Here is a 19101-nt window from a genome sequence, read left to right as displayed (position 1 = left end):
TCATTGAATATATGAATTCATACAGTACATGTAAATGATTAGTAATATAATTATGTTTAGATGATTTTATGCATTGAAAATAGAAAGAGTTTTGGAGAAAATGTATTTAAAAATGTTTAAGAAAAAGTTTTTATAATTTTGTAAGAATAAGAGGAATTAATTAATTCCTCATATATATTTTTTCTCATTGTATTTAAAATATGTCTGTGTAAAAATGAGGATGTTGAAGGTCAGAATGACACCGGAGGAGTAAGTGTTTTTCAGCACTTCCAGTGTCTCTGCTGCCTATTCAAGTACAGTGGAACCTTGGATTACGAGCATAATCCGTTCCAGGAGAATGCTCGTAATCCAAAGTACTCGCATATCAAAACGAGTTTCCCCATTGAAGTCAATGGAAAGAAAAATAATTTGTTCTGCATTGACTTCAATGGCATGCAATACCGCATGTGGCCAGAGGCGGGGGGGTGCCGGTGTTAGGGCTGGGCTCGGCTTAGCCCTTCCTTCTCTGTGCTGGCAGCTCAGCTGTCAGCTAATTACCAGCTCTTATCTATCCACGGTGATCCACCTGTTGATGATCCTGCTTGTCAGCTCTGCCTACTTAAAGCCTTCCAGTTCACAAGTATCCCATCCTGAGGTTGTTGTGGTGGATCGATATTCCAAAATGGGCCACTTATTGCACCTGAAAGGCACACCTTTTGCCATGAAGACAGTCTGGGTTTTTATCAGAGAAATTGTCACGACTCCATGGGATTCCTGCAAATATTTTCTCAAACTGAGGTGTCCAATTTACATCAAGGTTTTGGAACCTTTTTTTGACAATTATGGCCTGCATCCTTCTTACCTAATCTTGTTCCTGAGTCCTCGGTTCCAGCTGTCTAAAACACTCCGTTTTTTGTTTACTCACAACAAAAAGTTGTGTCAGGAAGCAGGGATTAAGGCACAAGTAGATAATAAGAGGGCATTTTATAAGAAGAGGCGGGAGATCAAGTTTGGCTAGGACAAATTTGAAGGTGGCCTTTTCTTCAAAGAAGTTGGCACCTAAATTAGGGATACCATTTCTGGTAAGAAGAAAAATTGATGATGTATCTTATGAACGGACATTGCCAGTATCTTTTAAAATCCACCCTGTGCTTCATGTATCCTTTCTGAAGCTTGCAGTGCAAGAGCCCTTTCCTGGTCTAGGAAATCGGGGCCACCCAAACCAGTTATCAATGGGGATGAAGAGCTTGATGTAAAGGCAATGTCAGGGAAGGCTTGTAAATAGGGCAGATAACATTCACAAGCGCATGTGCACGCATGCCCAGGCCAGCAAATGTCAGAGCAGATATGTGCCGGCATTCACATAGGCATGCACATGCCCGGTCTGTGTGCGTGTCACTAATGCTTTCAGTTTTCTCTGTTGCCTGTTACTGTGCTTGACATCTGTTTCCTGACCCCAGCCTGCCTCTGACCACTATTGTGCGCTACTCATCCTGACCTCAGCTTGTACCTGGACCCTGCTCATCTGTCTTTGCCTGATCCACCGCACAGTTGATGACCTCAGCCTGTGTCCTGAAAATTCTTCTGTATGCCATATCTGACTGTCTGCTACCAACTGGACCCTGCATCCTGCTCATAAAGTCTGCTACTTTGCCTCCTGATTAGTACGTTCCCACCTGGTTCTTGCCACCTTAGTTAGTTAGTTGTAGAAGTGTGCACAGCTACATCCCCAGTTATAAGAGGGTGCGCACACTAATGCAACCACATTATTTGAGTTTTTCATTTTTACCCCCTTCTAAAAGATTTCAGTTTGTTTTTCAATTGAGTTGTACAGTTTCTAGGTCGCATTAAAGGTGGAAAAAGTTCTGAAATTATTTATCCTTGTCTCATTTTTTTATATCACAGAAACCTGACATTTTAACAGGGGTGTGTAGACTTTTTATATCCACTGTTACTACACAGAACTACTGGACTTATTCAGGCACTCATACCTCACTGTGCTCCCACAGCCACTGTCGCACTCCCAGTGGTTCCGGATGGTGAAGATGAATAGTAATAGCTTGGCCTTCAATGTTGTCATATGATTTTTTTTAGGTCAGACTCCATGAGGCAAGTAAATAGCCTACACCAGCAAGAAGAGCATTATTCAACTTTCAAAGCTACATAGATTTTTTTTTATCCACAGACACCCCTTCTCTGCCTAGGAAGCTTTTTGGTAAAAGGTGAACCTTTAAATTAATCATATTCAAACTGTTGCACTCCAATTGTCATGTTCTAGTGCAAGGTTAAATTGCTTACCCTAGGCTCCAAATAATCTAGAAAGAGGCCCAATAGGATTTAAAGGCCAAGTTCACCTTAGCATCTTAAAAAAAAAAAAATGCACATATTTTTGCTGGTTAAGAATTCATAATTTTTTCCTACAGGAGCCTGCAAAGTATAGCACCCGCAATCAGTGGACCAGCGGTGCAATGTCAGGCTCCTGCACACACTCACTCTAGCTTTATGGTAGTACCTCTGTACAGGGTTTGACTTTGAAAGCTGGGGGGGAGTTGAATGGACTGAGTGCATTGAGCAGCATTGAAACTAAAATCTGTCTGCCACAGTGGCAGATGAGGCTTGTAGTTCATTCATTCACAGGTCCCTGTGAATGTATGATGCAGGTGTGTAGGAGCCCTGCCAATTTTAAAAAATGACCATGACTGTGGGGGAAAATCACCCCCACTTACTGGGTGGGGGCTGAGGTTGGGAGAAGGCTGGTGGTATACAGGTTTAACATGTCCAAAAGTTAAACGTATCCTTTAATATGTGTGTGATATCAATTTTACAATACAACATTCTTTAGGGACTGTGAGTCGATCTTTTTGTTCTGCAGAATGTTTCTCTGCCGTACAGCGATATAGATCAATTGTATTAGAATGCATTTTCATAAATATTATGTTAGCAACAATGGTATGCTTGCTAAAACACATTAAACAACATTTGCTTTTTGGGGCTTCAGCTTTAAATACATGAGGCATGTGTATTCTTACTTAAATCTTGGTGGACTTTGTGTATTTTTTTCTTTAGATCTGTGCATTAATCCAGTGTGAAACTTTGCTTTGTGCAGCTTCCAGAAATAAAGACCAGTCACTGCTGCTCTCTATCCTTGTGCAAGGTGAATGGTCTTGTATCTCATAGTTTACTCCAGACAGCCTGTAGTGGGTGTACCTGCTGGGTCTCTCCCACAGCTCTGCTCTCTGTATAGGTTAGATACAGTACAGTGATAATGTAAAAAGCAAGTGTAAATTTGGTGCAAGCAAGGTGGATGTAGATCATTTGTGGCTACTAAGAAATATGAAAGTTTTTGTGCCTAGAGTTAGGACCAAAAATATAAGCAAAAGATCAAACAAAATGTAAAGCTTTAAACTTTATTGACAGCACATTTAACAAGCAAAGAAAAAGTATAAAAAGATGCAAATCCAAAAGCACCACAAAGTGAAATATTGCATATGAAGAGCTACTTTTTATTAATAAACAGGTCTGTGTTAAAATATAATAATGAAGCCTTTACCATTTAGAATGCAATACCTTTTTCCTAATGTCAGCATTTTGAAGACTACAGCAATAGAAGGGAACTATTCAGTACCAATTCTTTTACAAGACTAGAGTTCATAGAAAAAGGCACAGCAATTCTTGCCTACAATACAAATATTGTTTTGCCCCCTACAGATTTGCTAAACAAATACAAATATTTAAACCATTTTGCTAATGGAGAATTTAGAAAAAAATACAAAGCTCTCCTCCATATTTAAACAAAAAATCTTTCCCATAGTCAGTGCACATTTTACAATTTTTCAAAATGGGAACATAGTAAAACATGTAATTTCACCATAATTTTTTTTTTTTTTAAAAAGACAAATCAAATTGCCACCTGGTTCCCAAGAGAGCTACTGCTAACAGACTGGAAGGAATAGCTGTAAGAAGAGGCAGATGAACCTGTAGCATCAAAGCTTCCTCTTCGAGATCCACTGCGTGATCCAGAGCGGGATCCTGATCGTGATCCTGGGGCTGAGGAAACATTGTAAGGACTGCTTATACCTTTAGAAGACACTGAAGCAGCTTCAAGCATTCGCAAACCTGTTATGTCTTCAACCATGCATCGATCTACAGCTTCTTTGTAAGAGATTTTCAGTTTCGTTTTCGGGCATGTCAGAATTTTTGGGTAGTTGTTTATGTCTCGCAGTTTCTGAGCGGCTCGACCATCAATCATGCCTTTACGAATAGCCTCCTCTGTGGTTACCCTTGATTGTGTTTCTGGATCAAAAAGGCCTCCTGTTAAGTACTGAAATTCAAGAAAACGCTGTCCAGCTTCATAGGGCAACCAGTTCACCTTCATGGCTTCCGCGGCAGACAATTTTTTTTGTCCTCTTACTCCATCAAAGCCTGTGTAGGCCTTCTGGGCTTGCTTTAGCCTGGCTGACATATCATGATCTACTATGCCTTGAGAAACTGCATCTTGCAGGGAAATTCTCTGCCCAGAATTTGGGTTAATAATTCCTCCAGTGCAAACTTGTGCTTCCAGTAAGCGTTGTCCAGTAATTGTATCTACAATGCCACGTTTGATACCTTCTGATATTGATATTTTTTCATAGTTTTCAGTATCAAATATTGCTGCAATAGGTGTGGTTTCTTCTAAAGTGTCTGAAAATGAACCACTTCTAGACCATGAACCGGTTCGAAATGTGGGCGAGGACAGGGATGAAAGAGATGAAACAGAATCTTGTCTAGAAGTAATTAACACATCATCACTTAGGTTTCTATTGGAGATCATATCTGCAAACTGAGTAAGGCTTAGTGTACCAGCACGATATTGTTCAAAATTGCTCTTGCTGATTGTACCTAAATCAATAGCCTCTTGGATATCATACTGGTTTCCTGTTTTTCGGTCAACCAGGACAACTCTTGTTGAACCATCTGAACCTGTAGTAGTTATTTCTTCCCATTCACATTCCTGTTCTGAAAGCTCAATAAAGGTTTCATAATCAATAAGCCCTTTGTTATATGCTTCTTGTACTGTCATTTCTCGGTTTGTGTCTGGGTCAACTATGACTACTCTGCGCTTCCTGGAAGTCTTCTTTTGTGATGCTTGTACCAATTTTTTCTTTTCTTTTAGAGGCAGTAGGCAAAGGTTGGTTTTTGAATCAACAATGCACCTTTCTTTTAGTTGTAGGTATGTCAAATTTTCTTCTGTGTTGGGGTCAAAAAAGCCTTTGGTATCATCATCTGGATCAGAAAGAATTGCATTCATTTCTTCATTAAAAAACCCACGTTTGTAAGCAACATCAACTGGTAAACGATGACTTGCTTTAGGATCAATGATTCCACCTGTGGCAATTTGGGCTTCCAGCAAGCGGATTCCATGTCCTTTCTCAATTAGCTCCTTGTTCATAGCTTGAAAGAGTGATATTATATTCCCAGTTTCTGGGTCCTTGTAGCCAGTTACGGCTCTTTCTGCAGACAGAAGCTTTTCCTTGAATTCAATTCCAACAAGACCTCTTCTGTAGGCTTCTTCAACTGGCAGCCTTAGATTATTTACTGGATCCACTATGAATCCAGTAGCTGCTTGAGCTTCCAGTAGTTCAAGTGTTGTTCCAGGCCTCAACAAACCCTTTTTCATTGCATCATATATTCCAAATTTTTCCTTTGTAGCTTCATTATAGATTCCAGCTATGCAACTTGATCCCTGCAGGAAATCTTTAATTCTTTCACTGACTTCTTCGACAGATATCTGACCAGATTCCAATTCATCTACTGTGGTAGAGCGAATAATGCCAGACTCTACTAATTCATTCAGGGGCACTTGATGTCTAATACCTTGGAATGAGAGACTTTTCTTCATTACAGGCAGCAAAAGCAATCCTGTATGAGGTTCTACTCTGCACTTTTGTCTTAGTTGTGCATAACTGACATTTTTCTTGGTGACAGGTTCAATGAATTTCTTTGCTTCATCACTGGTTTCATTTAATGATCGATTCAAATCTCTGTCAATCAAGCCTCGCGATAATGCAACTTCAACAGGTAGAAAGACACTGTTCACTGGGTCAACAATTCCACCTGCTGCCAACTGGGCTTCTAAGAGCCGCAATCCAACATCTCGGTTGATCAACTTATTCTTAATTGCTTCTGAAACACACACTGTCTTTCCAGAAAAAGGATCTTTAAAACCAGTGACAGCTTTTTCTGCTGTATAAATGGCCTCTCTGTCTGGAAAATCAATGAGATCCCTAGCAACAGCATTATCTACCGTCAGCTTTTCATTTCTCTGCAGATCTATTATACCTCCTGTTGCAGCTTGAGCTTCTAAGAGCATTATTGCACTTTCAGGTGAAACAAGCTTTTTCCGCTTAGCTTCCACAAATGTATACTTCTCTTTAGGTGTAACAGAGACACCTGCAATTGCACCGGCACCTTTCAGGTAGGGCTCAATCTCAGTAGCTACCTCTTCAAGCGACTTTTGTCCTTTAATTAATTTTTCAAATGTTGCCTTTGTTATTATTTGGCATTCAAGAAGCTGATGAGCTGTAATCTTTTTCCTCAGTCCATCAAAAACAAATTTAGATGGATCGATTGACATGTCTTGATCAGTCTGTGTCTGTCTGCTGGAACCAGAAGGACGCTTCTTAAGATTTTCCAATTCCCTTTGCAATGCCAGTCTCTGTGCTTCGAAATCAGCGTGGCTAGTTCGATGAGTCTCCTCTATCTTACGCTTGTACCTCTCTTCAATTGACCTGATCTCTGCCTGCAATCTTTCAATTTCAATTTTAAATGATGCCTTGTCTCTTTCACTTCTCTCCCACTCACTTTCAAACCTCTTTACATCCTCCTCCTTACGGGTATACTGACTCTTCCACTGATTAAAGTCATTTCGAATCTGTTGTTTCTCATCTTCTATACGTTGCTTGTTCCGTGATTCAGCATCTAGTGCTGCCTTTGCACGACTAAGTTCCTCTTCCAGACGCTGAAGCCTCATCTTGTCTTGTTCAAGAAGTTTTAGTTTCATAAGAAGGCTTTCTTTTTCTTGGAAGACTTCTGAGTATTTACTACTTGAGTCCTGTATCTTACTAGTTGCCTAGATGAAAGACAAAAAAAATATAAAAATGTTTATTAATCCAACCTACAACTTTATTTGTAAACATTTAATGGTTCAGCTAGTTACATTTTTAACACTGCTTCCAAACACAAAAATGCATTCCCCCAATAACACTATCACTTTTTTTTCAGAATACACAAACAACTTCTAGGGCTATATTCTTTATTTCTGTATAATAAATTATTATTCTGTGGTTCATATTTTGTCCTTTTTCATAAACAGAAAAATTATTTTCAGCTATTCCCAGTGTCTTTAAAATGCTTTTATTCTAGTAGTAGGATTAGTGAATCATTAGCAAAGTAACTGAAAGTAATAAAAAAAGAATAAAAATTACAAACTCTGAAGGACAACATTTAATGAAAACAGACATTGGACGTTACCAACAATTGACAGACCATGCATATGATTAAAACAAAGGAGTAAAAAACTAATCAAATAACAACACATACAAGGATAGATGATAAAAAGGATTACAATGTTCGTATATTTTATAGTGAAAGCAAAATAATAGTTTGATCTTTTTATATTGTGCAGAATATTGGTAGTATAAATAATGTAAAAGTGTAATTTTTTTTAATTTTTTTTTTTTTTTAAATCTTATCTGCATTATATTTGTAAGATTCGTCTATATAATGTATACATACATATATAAAGGTTATAGCTGCCTTTATTTGATATTACAATGTAATCCTGTTCAAAGTGCATAAGACATAATGCCCCTATTAAATAAAGTGAACTGTTAACACCAGTAAAAGAATAATGTAATATTTTCAGATATACAGTAAGTCTGCATGAGTTACTTTCTAAGGTACCCACTGAATTATATATTTATCATGACATGTTAGTAAATCGGAGCCAGATTTAAACTTCATATTCCCATTGGTCTTGTTTCACTTTTGCGACTGATAACAAAACAATTGCTAGTCATTTAATAAACATATTTGACCTGATATTGGGATAGATTTGTTTAAGATGATTAGTACCTGATATTATATCAGGATGGCAAACAGGTATGTGCCAATAATGTACTACATTGAACTTAACTCAGGTGCCCTCAAAAGCACCTGTAAATACATGTGTAATACCTCAGATATAAATCTGGCTCTGTTAGTAACAGATTATATAGGTCAGGGAATTTACCAATTAATCTGAAGACAAATTAAGGAAATTTATCTGAATACCTCTAGTGCTTGCTTTTGGAATTTTTCAATTTCCTGTCTCAAATTTTGCCTTTCTTTCTGCAACTCATTAATAAGGCCCTGAAGCTCGAGGGATCGCTTGTTGCTGATTTGTAGCTGATTCTTTAATTCAGTAATAGTTGCACTTTTTTCACCATCCACTTCATCTTTACACTTTTTGACTTCTTCATTTTCCAGTCTAACATAGCGCAGCTCTTCTTCCAGCCTTAGGTGCTCTTTAGTAAGATTTTCTGTGATTGACTGCAGTCTTTCTATTTCTATTTTGCTTTCATTCAAACTTTTGTTTCTCTCTTCAATGGTTTTTTGCAAGTGCTCATTTCTGATATGAGCTTGGCGCAAGTTTTCTTGTTCTACATGTAGCTGACGGCGTAGACTTTCCACCTCAGCTACGAGTTTACTCAGCTCATCAATATTTCTTTGTTGGTCTCTCAGTTGACCATCTAAAGAGTCCCTTTGCTGGTGCAAATCATCTTCTGTTTGCTTTTTAATAATAGTAATTTGCTCTATTTGCTGGGTCAGAGTAGTAATCTTTTTCAGTTGTTCGCTGTTAGTTCTTCGAAGTGCCTCCAGCTCTTCTTCTAGCTTTTTATTTTTTGTATGCTCATCTGAAGCAATTCTTTTTTGCCGATTTATTTCCTCCTCTAGTTTATGCTTTTGTGTCTGTAGGTCTTTCAGATTGACTTGAAGTCTGTTGACCTCATTTTCTTTTCCTTGTTTTTCTGTTGACAGTTTTTCAAAGTCTGTTTTAAGTCTTATTAGCTCTTGTTCCTGTATCTTAAGTTTGCTTATGGTCTCTGTGGCAGTGCTGTTGACTTTCTGCAAGTCAAACTGGGATCTCTGTAATTTAATATGCTCCTCCCCAAGTTTTTTCCTTTGGTCCGTTTCAACCTCAAGCAGCTTTTTTAGACGTTCAATTTCCTTGTTGCGCTCCTGAATTGTTTTGGCAGCATCATCAAGAGATTTCTTGTGTTTTTGCTGTTCTTCAGTCTTTAAAAGGCTAAGTTGTCTCATTTCAGTTTCAAGCTGTTGCCTTTTCTGAGTGAGTTCTGATACAAAGGATTTATGCTGGTGAGCATCATCTTCAGTTTTTTTAAGATTGTTTGTTATTTGTGTGAGAGAAGTCTTTAGTCTGTTGACTTCGGTCAACAAATCCCGTTTGTCTCTTGTTAAATTATCAATTTGGTCACCCAAGCTGCTGATGTTATCTTCTTTTTGAACAGTTATCTCGTGGATGGTGGTTTTTGTAATATTAATTTCTGTCTCGTACTTGTTCCTTAAATTTATAATCTGTTCATCATAATTGTTTCTTACCTTTATAAGCTCGTTTTCATATTGTCTCTGACGTGCAGCTTCCTCTTGAAGTTGATACTTTAGCTTGTCAAGCGCGTTGTTTCTGTCCTGAATTGTCTTACTGGCCTCTTCTAATGACCTCTTGTACCCGGTTATCTCCTCCGAATTAACACGGATTATTTTTTGTAACTCTATTTCCAATTGCTGCTTTCTCTGTGAGAGCTCAGACCCTGAAGCCTTTTGTTGGAAAACATCTTCTTCTGCCTTTCTACGCTGCTCATTTGTTTGGACAATGGTCTCATTAAGTCTGGTAATTTCTTGTGTGAGGTCACGATTTTCTCTGGATAGTTTCTCGAGCTGAGATCTGAGATCATAAGTGTCTTCTTCTTTCTGAACAGTAATTTGTTGTATGGTAGTCTTCGTAATGTTTATCTCAGATTCATACTTGTTCCTCAAACTACTAACTTCGTCACTATATTGCTTCCTTACCTTTGACAGCTCACTCTCATATTCCCTCTTTCTTTGGCCTTCATCTTGAAGCAGAAGTTTTAGTTTTTCTATCTCATATTCCTTCTCTTTGATTGTCTTGTCAGTTTCTATTTTATGACGGTTGGCACCTTCTAATTCACCATGCCTTCTTTGTTGTATTTGATCAAATTCATTCTTTTGAAGCTCACATCTGTCCTCCAGGGCCTTTCTCCTACGTTTCTCATCATCAATCTCATAGGTAAGCCTGGTTATCTTCTCATTTAATTCTGTTATCTGACTATAACATTTATCAACATTCTGTTTAGCAGAAGACCCCTCCATTTCAGCTTTCCTCTTCATGTCCTCTAAAAGGAGAAGTCTTGATTTATATTCTGAGCATTCTATTTGGTACTTTTGTAGGTTCTGATCAAGAAATTTGTTCTTCTGTGAATTGTCACAGTTTGAATCTCTGGCAAGTCGAAGTTCTTCCTCAAGTAGCTCAATCCTAGTGTTTTTCATCTGTAAAAAAAAGAAGGTGATAAGTCCGACAATCATTTCATGGTTTCAAAGGAAAGGAATCTAAAAAATATACAATTAATTTAGAATGAGTATTTGTAAGGCTTGCCATATCCCACTTACCCCTGCCGAGACATTGTATTCTGACAGAGGCACCCACTGCTGTCAGAATACACTTATCAGTGGCTGCAGACTATTTAGTATTAATACTCGGCAGCTCCTGATCTTCAGAAAAAAATCCGGCATGTTTCCTATACCGAAGTCAATTGGACAAATTTCATTCTCTGCCAGCTTAAAAAAAAAGTATTGAGAAAAAAAAAAACGTCATACTCGCCTAGGTGGATGCAGCATCAATCTGATGCTACATCTGTTCCTTGCCGGCTCTGCAGTGAGAACTGAGTGATCAAATACCACTGATCTCTCAGTTCTCCCCCTCTACTCCAAGCTGAGAGTTGAGACTGCCGGTCTCTGGCTCAGGCTCTCGGCGGATCACCGAAAGGCTGAGCCAGGTGCTGATCCAGGGTTCTGGGTGGATCCCGACTGGGATTTTTTTTAGATCTTGGACCGGCTGAGTGACATCAGCCAACAGCGGACTTTAGCCTGCTGTCGGCTGAAAATGGGTCACAGGAGTGCAGAACGAACTGCACTCCTGTGACATACAGGAGAAGTATAGTGAAGATAGCTTTGGCTATATTTCTCCTTTATGGCTAGCCGTACACAGGGTGAATGAGAGAAATTTAATAGTTTTCTCATCCACATTAAACAGTGTGAATGGAGGAAACTCTGCTGCCAGCTATTGTGTGCAAGCAGTCTCAAAAAACGCTTGGCTGCTTAAATACCCAAAGAGTGACTGAATCTGATAGAATGCAGTCACTGTATGGCTCACAATGTTCCACCTGACTCCTTCAATCTTTCAGCAGGAATCGGCCAAAATTTAAGCTGTGCATGGCCAGCTTAAGTAGTTTTATTTCTATGTAGAAAACTAAACATATGCAATAATTCCATGTGTTTTTAAAGGCATGTGTTTAGGAGGTCAACAAACATGGGTTTCAAAATCACAAGTAGTGCTTTAACAATCTGTGGTATCCATTGATAAAAAACAACAAAGTATGGGGACAGTTTGATTGTGTTGAAGCAGATGATCTGTTCAAATTGGCGATTATCCAGAAAGCACTGGTTAAGTTGGCTATCACAGTATCAGAATGTCCAGAAAGGCATGTGTGATCAGCACTGTAATATGTTCATGGAAATATTATATATAGAAGGTTTGCACTAGGACAAAGTTCATACAAGAATGAGGGTAATGGATTCTATAGCAAACTTCCCTTTTCTATGCAGTTTCAACGGCCCATTTACACTAATGTGTTGTGGTAACAAGTGCATTACAGCAACACATTATGTGCATTTGTGCATCTCCATGATCCCCCAACACACCTACGTTGTGGTGCGCTGCATTGAAAAAAAAAAAAAAACGGTTTCTTCTGGCGCACTGCCAAGCAACTTAAATTAATGGCCTAAAATACAATTTTTGTGCTTGTGAAAATGGATTATACTTGCTGATCTATGTTGCCATTAGTCCCTGGAGTTTAGAGATCATGGTTTTATTTAAGTTAATTACCTTCAGGTCTTCCATGCTCTTTGATATTTCATGTAGAAGTCTGTAGTAATCATTTCCTCTGGTGAGGAGCTCTATGTAGCGAGCCTGGGATTCAGCAGACTAAAGAAATAAAAATATATATATATTAATTGATTATGTTCTTTTATGCAGTTTTTTTGTATATTTTCAAGGCCATATGTCTACAAGAATAAATAACTGCTGCCAAGATATCTCTCTCTCTCTCTCATACAGTATCACACAAAAGTCAGTACACCCATTTTTATATCTTTTTATGTGACAAAACTGAAGAAAATACACTTTGCTGTAATGTAAAGTAGTGAGTGTACAGCTTGTATAACAGTGTAAATTTGCTGTCCCCTCAAAATAACAACATACAGCCATTAATATCTAAACAACTGGCAACAAAAGTGAGTACACCCCTAAGTGAAAATGTTCTAAGTGTCAATATTTTGTGTGACCATTTTTTTTATAGCACTGCCTTAACCCTCTTGGGCATGGAGTTCACCAGAGCTTCACAGGTTGTCACTGGAGTCCTCTTCCACTCCTCCATGACAACATCACGGAGCTGGTAGATGTTAGAGACCTTGCGCTCCTCCACACTCCACATTCCATTTTAGGATGCCCCACAGACGCTCAATAGGATGTAGGTCTGGAGACATGCTTGACCAGTCCATCACCTTTACCCTCAGCTGGAAGCACTCCTGCAGCCCCAGACCATGACACTCCCACCACCATGCTTAACTGTAGACAAGACACACTTGTCTTTGTACTCTTCACCTGGTTGCCGCCACACACGCTTGACACCATGTGTCAAGTCTTGGTCTCGTCAGACCACAGGACATGGTTCCAGTAATCCATGTCCTTAGTCTACTTGTTTTCAGCAAACTGTTTGCAGGCTCTCTTGTGCATCATCATTAGAAGAGGCTTCCTTCTGGGATGACAGCCATGCAGACCAATTTAATGCAGTGTGCAGCATATGGTCTAAGCACTGAAAGGCTGACCCCCACCCCTTCACCCTCTGCAGCAATGCTGGTAGCACTCATACATCTATTTCCCAAAGACAACCTCTGGATATGACGCCGAGCATGTGCACTCAACCGCTTTAGTCAACTATGGCGAGGCCTGTTCTGAGTGAAACCTGTCCTGTTAAACCACTGTATGGCTTTGGCCACCATGCTGCAGCTCAGTTTCAGGGTCTTGGCAATCTTCTTATAGCCTAGGCAATCTTTATGTAGAGATACAATAATTTTTTTCAGATCCTCAGAGTTCTTTGCCATGAGGTGCCATGTTGAACTTTTGTTGACAGCGATTTAGACATTAATGGCTGTGGGTTGAGTTATTTTGAGGGGACAGCAAACTTAGACGCACTTATACAAGCTACACTCACTACTTTACATTGTAGCAAAGTGTCGTTTCTTCAGTGTTGTCACATGAAAAAATATAATAAAATATTTACAATCATGTAAGGGCTGTACTCACTTTTGTGAGATACTGTACATATACACAGTATATATACACGCACACACAAACTCCTTTAGCGCAAGTCTGTACTTGGGTACCCTCCCCTTCAACCCATGTCTCACAATGCAAAGCGAGTGCATTAGTAATATTTTTTATAAACTCCCACATTACATTGTAGGATATGGAATGCTTAAAGTACAATTAGGTTCAAACACACACTGCATTAGGTCGAGGGCTATAGGGGTATGCAAAGTAAGAATTCTATGTTTTACAGACTGTGTATGCTGTCTGCTCGTACAAGCAGGCAATTAAACACTGATAGGAAGAAACAATTAACTACATAGACCGCTCATCAGTGCCCTGGTAGTTCATTGAGAACTGCAAGCCGACAGCCACAAAGTCTGTCTGAACTTTTAGCTCTCCCATTCACAGAGCTTTGTGAGTGAATGACGCTGCCAGGTAAGTGGAGCTTTTAAAATTGTGACAGCAAGACTGGGGAGAAGATCCCCGGCTCGCTGTCACTATAGGCGGCAAATCGGGGAGACGCTGCAGCAGTGGGAACATGTTAATATTCATGAACATGCACCTAAAAATGTGTGGAACATGCAACATGTTCTCAAAGGTGAATTTATCCTTTAAGAGTGCTGAAGTGAAGGAAAGAAAAGGCTGTAAGGGCCAGTGTAGCAAAGCAGAAGGACCTGCTAGGGAGGATCGGGCAAGTAAAAATAGCTTTTCCAAATCTCCTAGACCAGTGATTGTGAACCTTAGCACCCCACTGCAAGTGCATAAGCATGGGAAATGTAGTTCCAAAACACCTTGGGTGCCAAGGTTATAACCATCACTATCCTAAACCAAAGAGAAATTAACCCTTGCAGTGCCTCCAACACTGGCACTCCTGGATTTGTTCGAAATGCAGGAGAAGTAATCTGGAAACTCTAGACAACTTTTATACCTCTAAAATCACTTTTTCCTGAGGTTCCTGCTCTAAAGCCAGTTTATATGTGTTTAGCTGCCTTTAGAACTGGCAAATAGCAATATTTTACATTAAGTGCATTCATTTTAACAAATATATTCACAGATACTGCTTTTACCAGTCCTAGAAATGACTTAAAAAGGTTTAAAATATACTAAATGAATTGGTGCACGCACTTCTTGCATTAAAATTGTAGATGGTGATTGAACCATGGTCCTCTTTATTGGAATGTTAAGCAGGGTTTCCAGTCCAGAGCTGTAAGATGCCAGTTGTAGCTCATAATCCTGAGAAAACAAAATTAAGGAAATACATCAAAAGAGGGAATTTACTTTCATATTGTAATGCAATCTGCCTCTTAAAGAGTAGGTTGGAAAGCCAAGTGAAAACCTAATTCAAGCAAAGCCTTGAATATTAGCCCAACTCAATACCGTTATTATGCTGGTTAACCAATATACAATCTAAAATTAAATATATAGTCTTATGTGTAGTACTGCACGTTAAATATAGTCACATGAGCAAAAGCAAAAAACGCTCAATAGGACAGGCTAATTACCTTACAGTCTAACCAGGTAAAATAAAGTATCTTAGTTTAATGCCCATATGGCTAACAACTTTGGATTATAATTACATGGTTGTACTTGGTTTCCTGTTTTCTAGTGTAAACATTAACAAATGTATTTGCCAAGTACTACAAAATACACATGCTTTGGCCTCATCTTACCTTGACGCATGATGCACACTGATCTGCCGTCTTTACAACTTCTTCGAGATTATCTCTCTTGCCTTGTATTTCTATATTCAAATTCTGTTATAAAAAAAAAAAACAGTAATGTACATAAGACATGTTTTCAATTAAAAGTAAACTACTACATTATATAGGAAAAGGATGCAATTTCATTATGGTACATCCAGTGGCATAGCTTGGGGGGGTGCAGGGGGTGCCATGGGCCCGGGCGCGATATTTAGGGGGGCGCAATTTCAAGCCAGTGTGTGTCACTCCTGGCTGCGTCCTTCTAAATTTAATTTCCTGTGTCCCCGGCCGCCCGAAGCTCCGGCCATCTTTCAATGTCCGACGCCCTGTGATTGGGCCATGGGGGTCATGTGTGGTGTGGGGCTGGCCTCTCCATGATCCTGAACTCCCGCCTCTGCACATGACCTCCATACGCCCAATCACAGTGCGCCGGACACTGAACAAACATGGCGGCCACCTCCTATCCTACAGACAGATGTAATGATGCAGGACAAGCAGGTGAGAAGGAACACAGACTGGGGAGAGAGGCAGAGAGAGAAACAGAGGCAGAGAGAGAGAAATGGAGACAGATACAGAGGCAAAGAGAGAGAGAGAGACAGAGGCAAAGAGAGAGAGACAGAGGCAAAGAGAGAGAGACAGAGGCAAAGAGAGAGAGACAGAGGCAAAGAGAGAGAGACAGAGGCAAAGAGAGAGAGACAGAGGCAAAGAGAGAGAGACAGAGGCAAAGAGAGAGAGACCGAGGCAAAGAGAGAGAGACCGAGGCAAAGAGAGAGAGACACAGAGGCAAAGAGAGAGACAGTGGCAAAGAGAGAGTTACTGAAGGCAGGACAGTATAGTATAGTATAGTGGACAGTGTAGTAGAGTGGTCAGTGTAGTGGACAGTATAGTAGAGTGGTCAGTGTAGTGGACAGTATAGTATAGTGGTCAGTATAGTTTTCAGTGTAGTGTAGTGGTCAGTATAGTGGTTAGTGTAGTGTACAAATAGTATAGTAGTCAGTGTTCAGGTTAGGGGGAGAACAAATGACTTGCCTTCCCCCGAGTGCTGACGACCCACGCTACGCCACTGGGTACATCCAAGGAGTTCTGGGATGACCCTGTACTTTGGTTGTACTCAGGGCTCAAGTCTTGCAGGAACGCGTGGGAACGGAGTCCCTGCACTTTTTTCACAGCAGGAGCGCAGTTCCCTTTGCAGGACTAGAGCAGCCGAGAGGAGCCAAGCCGCCCGAGCCAATCCTTTACTGGCCCCTTTCTGTATATGGATTCATCGGGTACTTGCTTAAAGTTCTTTCTAAATCCCGCGATAACTCGCGGCAGACCTCCGCAATGTTTCCTGGGAATAATGACAAAAGCTCCTAGGAGGCATTGAGGAAGTGACAGAATACCCGCACACTACCCGATGAATCCATATACAGGAAGCGGCTAGTAACAAAAAGGATTACTAAGGTACAGTGGATCGAAAAAAACATGCGGTTTAGTAATTATGCATATGAGCGTATAATTTATTTATTTTTGGTGGGGGAGTGGATCTTGGGTGGGAGTTCCCACACTTTTTTCTCCAGGACTTGACCCCTGGTTGTACAGCTGTGATAAATACCTTTTGCTCGTTTACGTATCTTGCAACAGAGCTGGCATCTGTGAGCTTGCTAGACTCAAGGGTATCTTGCTTATGTTTGGTATCACCAATCCACCTCATCAAGGCCTGGTACATAATTCCATACGATTTTAGTCGTTTTCCCTGTTTTTCTAGTTCCCATGACCTGAAAGAAAACAAATCAGTTTTAACCACACACCAATGTAAAGAAGTTAAAAGCCATTTGGTGTACCTGTTTAATATTATAATCCACATTTTTGGTGCATTGGTGTAATTGGTGTAGCATGATTTTTTGCACAGTGCACTGTAACAGCATTGCATTTAAAAGCAAAAGGATAGTAAAAAAACAAAACAAAAAAACACATTGCAATGCAAGTTACAAAACACATGGCGATTATGCGTGTGCTATTGCTATGTTTGTGAATGAGCCCTAAAAGCAGAAAACAATGTGTAAAGGGAGAACAGCCCAAATTTTACTATTCATCAGTCAGGACACTTATTGATGAATGCCATTTGACCGCAGAGTTAATGTATTTTGCACATCATCCTTTGCCTTGTTGAATACCCAAACATAAAATATAAACCATTCTAAGTTACCTGTCGTCGATTTCTTTCTCTATCCTTTGCCAGCGGTCTGTAAGTTGCTTGGCCTTATTGGAGAATTTGGAGATGTCTACTTCGCAATAAGGATAGGCCTGGTAAGCACGAGCATTGATTTGTTGAGCCGTATTCAGGTCTGAATCCAACCCCTTCAATTGTGACTTTTTCTGTTCAAGCTCAGCCTTCATTTTCTAAACAATAAATATTAATGACAATGTCATTTGTCAATAAAAAATTCTTGTAATTAAAGCAAAAAAAAAAATGAATTTAGAACAGGCAAAACAACTTCAGAAAATAAAAAACATTGACACTAGAAGAGTAATTCGTTATTGTATACCATTAGACATACAATAAATGTAAAGCTGATTTTATGTTGTCTTTTTTTGCACTGCTGCAATACAGAGACAGTTTTAATACTGACTTATAAGTATTATCATCATTATTGAGTTATACTTCAGAAATATCATACACCTCCATGACCATCATAACGGCAATATAGATGACCAGTTCAAGTTACTTTCGCTGTTTAAAAAGATTCCATTCCATCCTTACTTTTAAGGTATTTCTGTATGCTTCAAGTTTTGCTTGGTCGAGCGAAATAGTTTCTTCCTCAGTCAATCTGGCTTCATAAACCTTGATGAGATCTTCTAACTGAAGAATACTCTGAAGCAAATTTGTCAGGGCCTGGAGTCTTGAAAGGCAAATGAACACATGAAATCATTGAAAAGCAATACATCATTTAAGAAAAGTAATTCAAACTACATTTTTGGATGCAAATTTAAGATGAGAATAGTAATTGTATTTCATAACATTCTTTTAATAGTAGACTGTCATAAATAAATTACACCACCAATTACTGGATTCTGCAAAAAACAAACAAATATATAAAGCATTAACACAATGGGGAAGATTTACTAAAACTGGTGCACTCAGAATGCAGCTGTGCATGATAGCCAGCTTCTAACTTCAGCTTGTTCAACTAAGCTTTGAAAGCCTATTGGTTACTATGCAGAGCTGCACCAGAGTTTGCACTATGCAACTTTACAGTCCACGAAGGAAGAGGTGCCCAATTTGGCTTCTTCACCCTGGGCATTGAATTACATTATGCCTGCACTGCCTATGCCTACATAGCTGTAAACCTACAGTGTGAGGCACCGCTACCTGAAACTGTTAGCCTCAGGAGACTTGAAGAAATGAGATTTGGCGATTCTCCTTACTTCTTGTTGGAGAGGAACTGCACTGCACACATCCCTCTGCTTCTGGCTTCATCCGATTTGTGTATTTTTGCTTCCTACACCTCTACTGCTGCTTTGGGAGTATTCCCCAACCAGCCATCAGAGGGCAACGCTGACATTAGAAGGAAAAGTGCTGCCTCTACCAGGATGATGTGCCTCTACACAGACACAGTGTGGAACAATTTACACTAAGGGCCCTTTCACACAGGCGTACCGTTCAGGTCCGCCTGCCAGTTTTTTAGGTGGACCTGAACGGGCGCTCCGTGCTCCTCTATGGAGCCACGGATGTTA

The 19101-nt window shown here is 39.6% G+C and overlaps 1 protein-coding gene across 5 annotated transcripts in view; it reads right to left on the bottom strand.

Moving 5' to 3' along the window:
• Positions 1–3367: 3367 nt before the first annotated feature.
• LOC120940692 (desmoplakin) overlaps positions 3368–19101 on the bottom strand; it is a 94849-nt gene continuing 79115 nt past the window's right edge. For 3 of the 5 annotated variants that reach the window (XM_040353681.1, XM_040353680.1, XM_040353682.1), the window contains exons 17-24: positions 18128–18266; positions 17573–17766; positions 16979–17141; positions 15355–15438; positions 14810–14917; positions 12200–12298; positions 8290–10584; positions 3368–7087 (exon numbers count right to left, since the gene is read on the bottom strand). In XM_040353681.1, coding sequence (XP_040209615.1) covers positions 3878–7087; positions 8290–10584; positions 12200–12298; positions 14810–14917; positions 15355–15438; positions 16979–17141; positions 17573–17766; positions 18128–18266 — 6292 coding nt within the window. In that variant the 3' untranslated portion in view covers positions 3368–3877. The remainder of the gene's footprint in view (positions 7088–8289; positions 10585–12199; positions 12299–14809; positions 14918–15354; positions 15439–16978; positions 17142–17572; positions 17767–18127; positions 18267–19101) is intronic. The other 2 variants (XM_040353683.1, XM_040353684.1) reach the window with 2 other exon arrangements.

Source organism: Rana temporaria, chromosome 5 (genome assembly GCF_905171775.1).
Source record: "Rana temporaria chromosome 5, aRanTem1.1, whole genome shotgun sequence".
NCBI lineage: Eukaryota > Metazoa > Chordata > Amphibia > Anura > Ranidae > Rana > Rana temporaria.
This window is presented reverse-complemented; position numbering and strand designations above follow the sequence as displayed.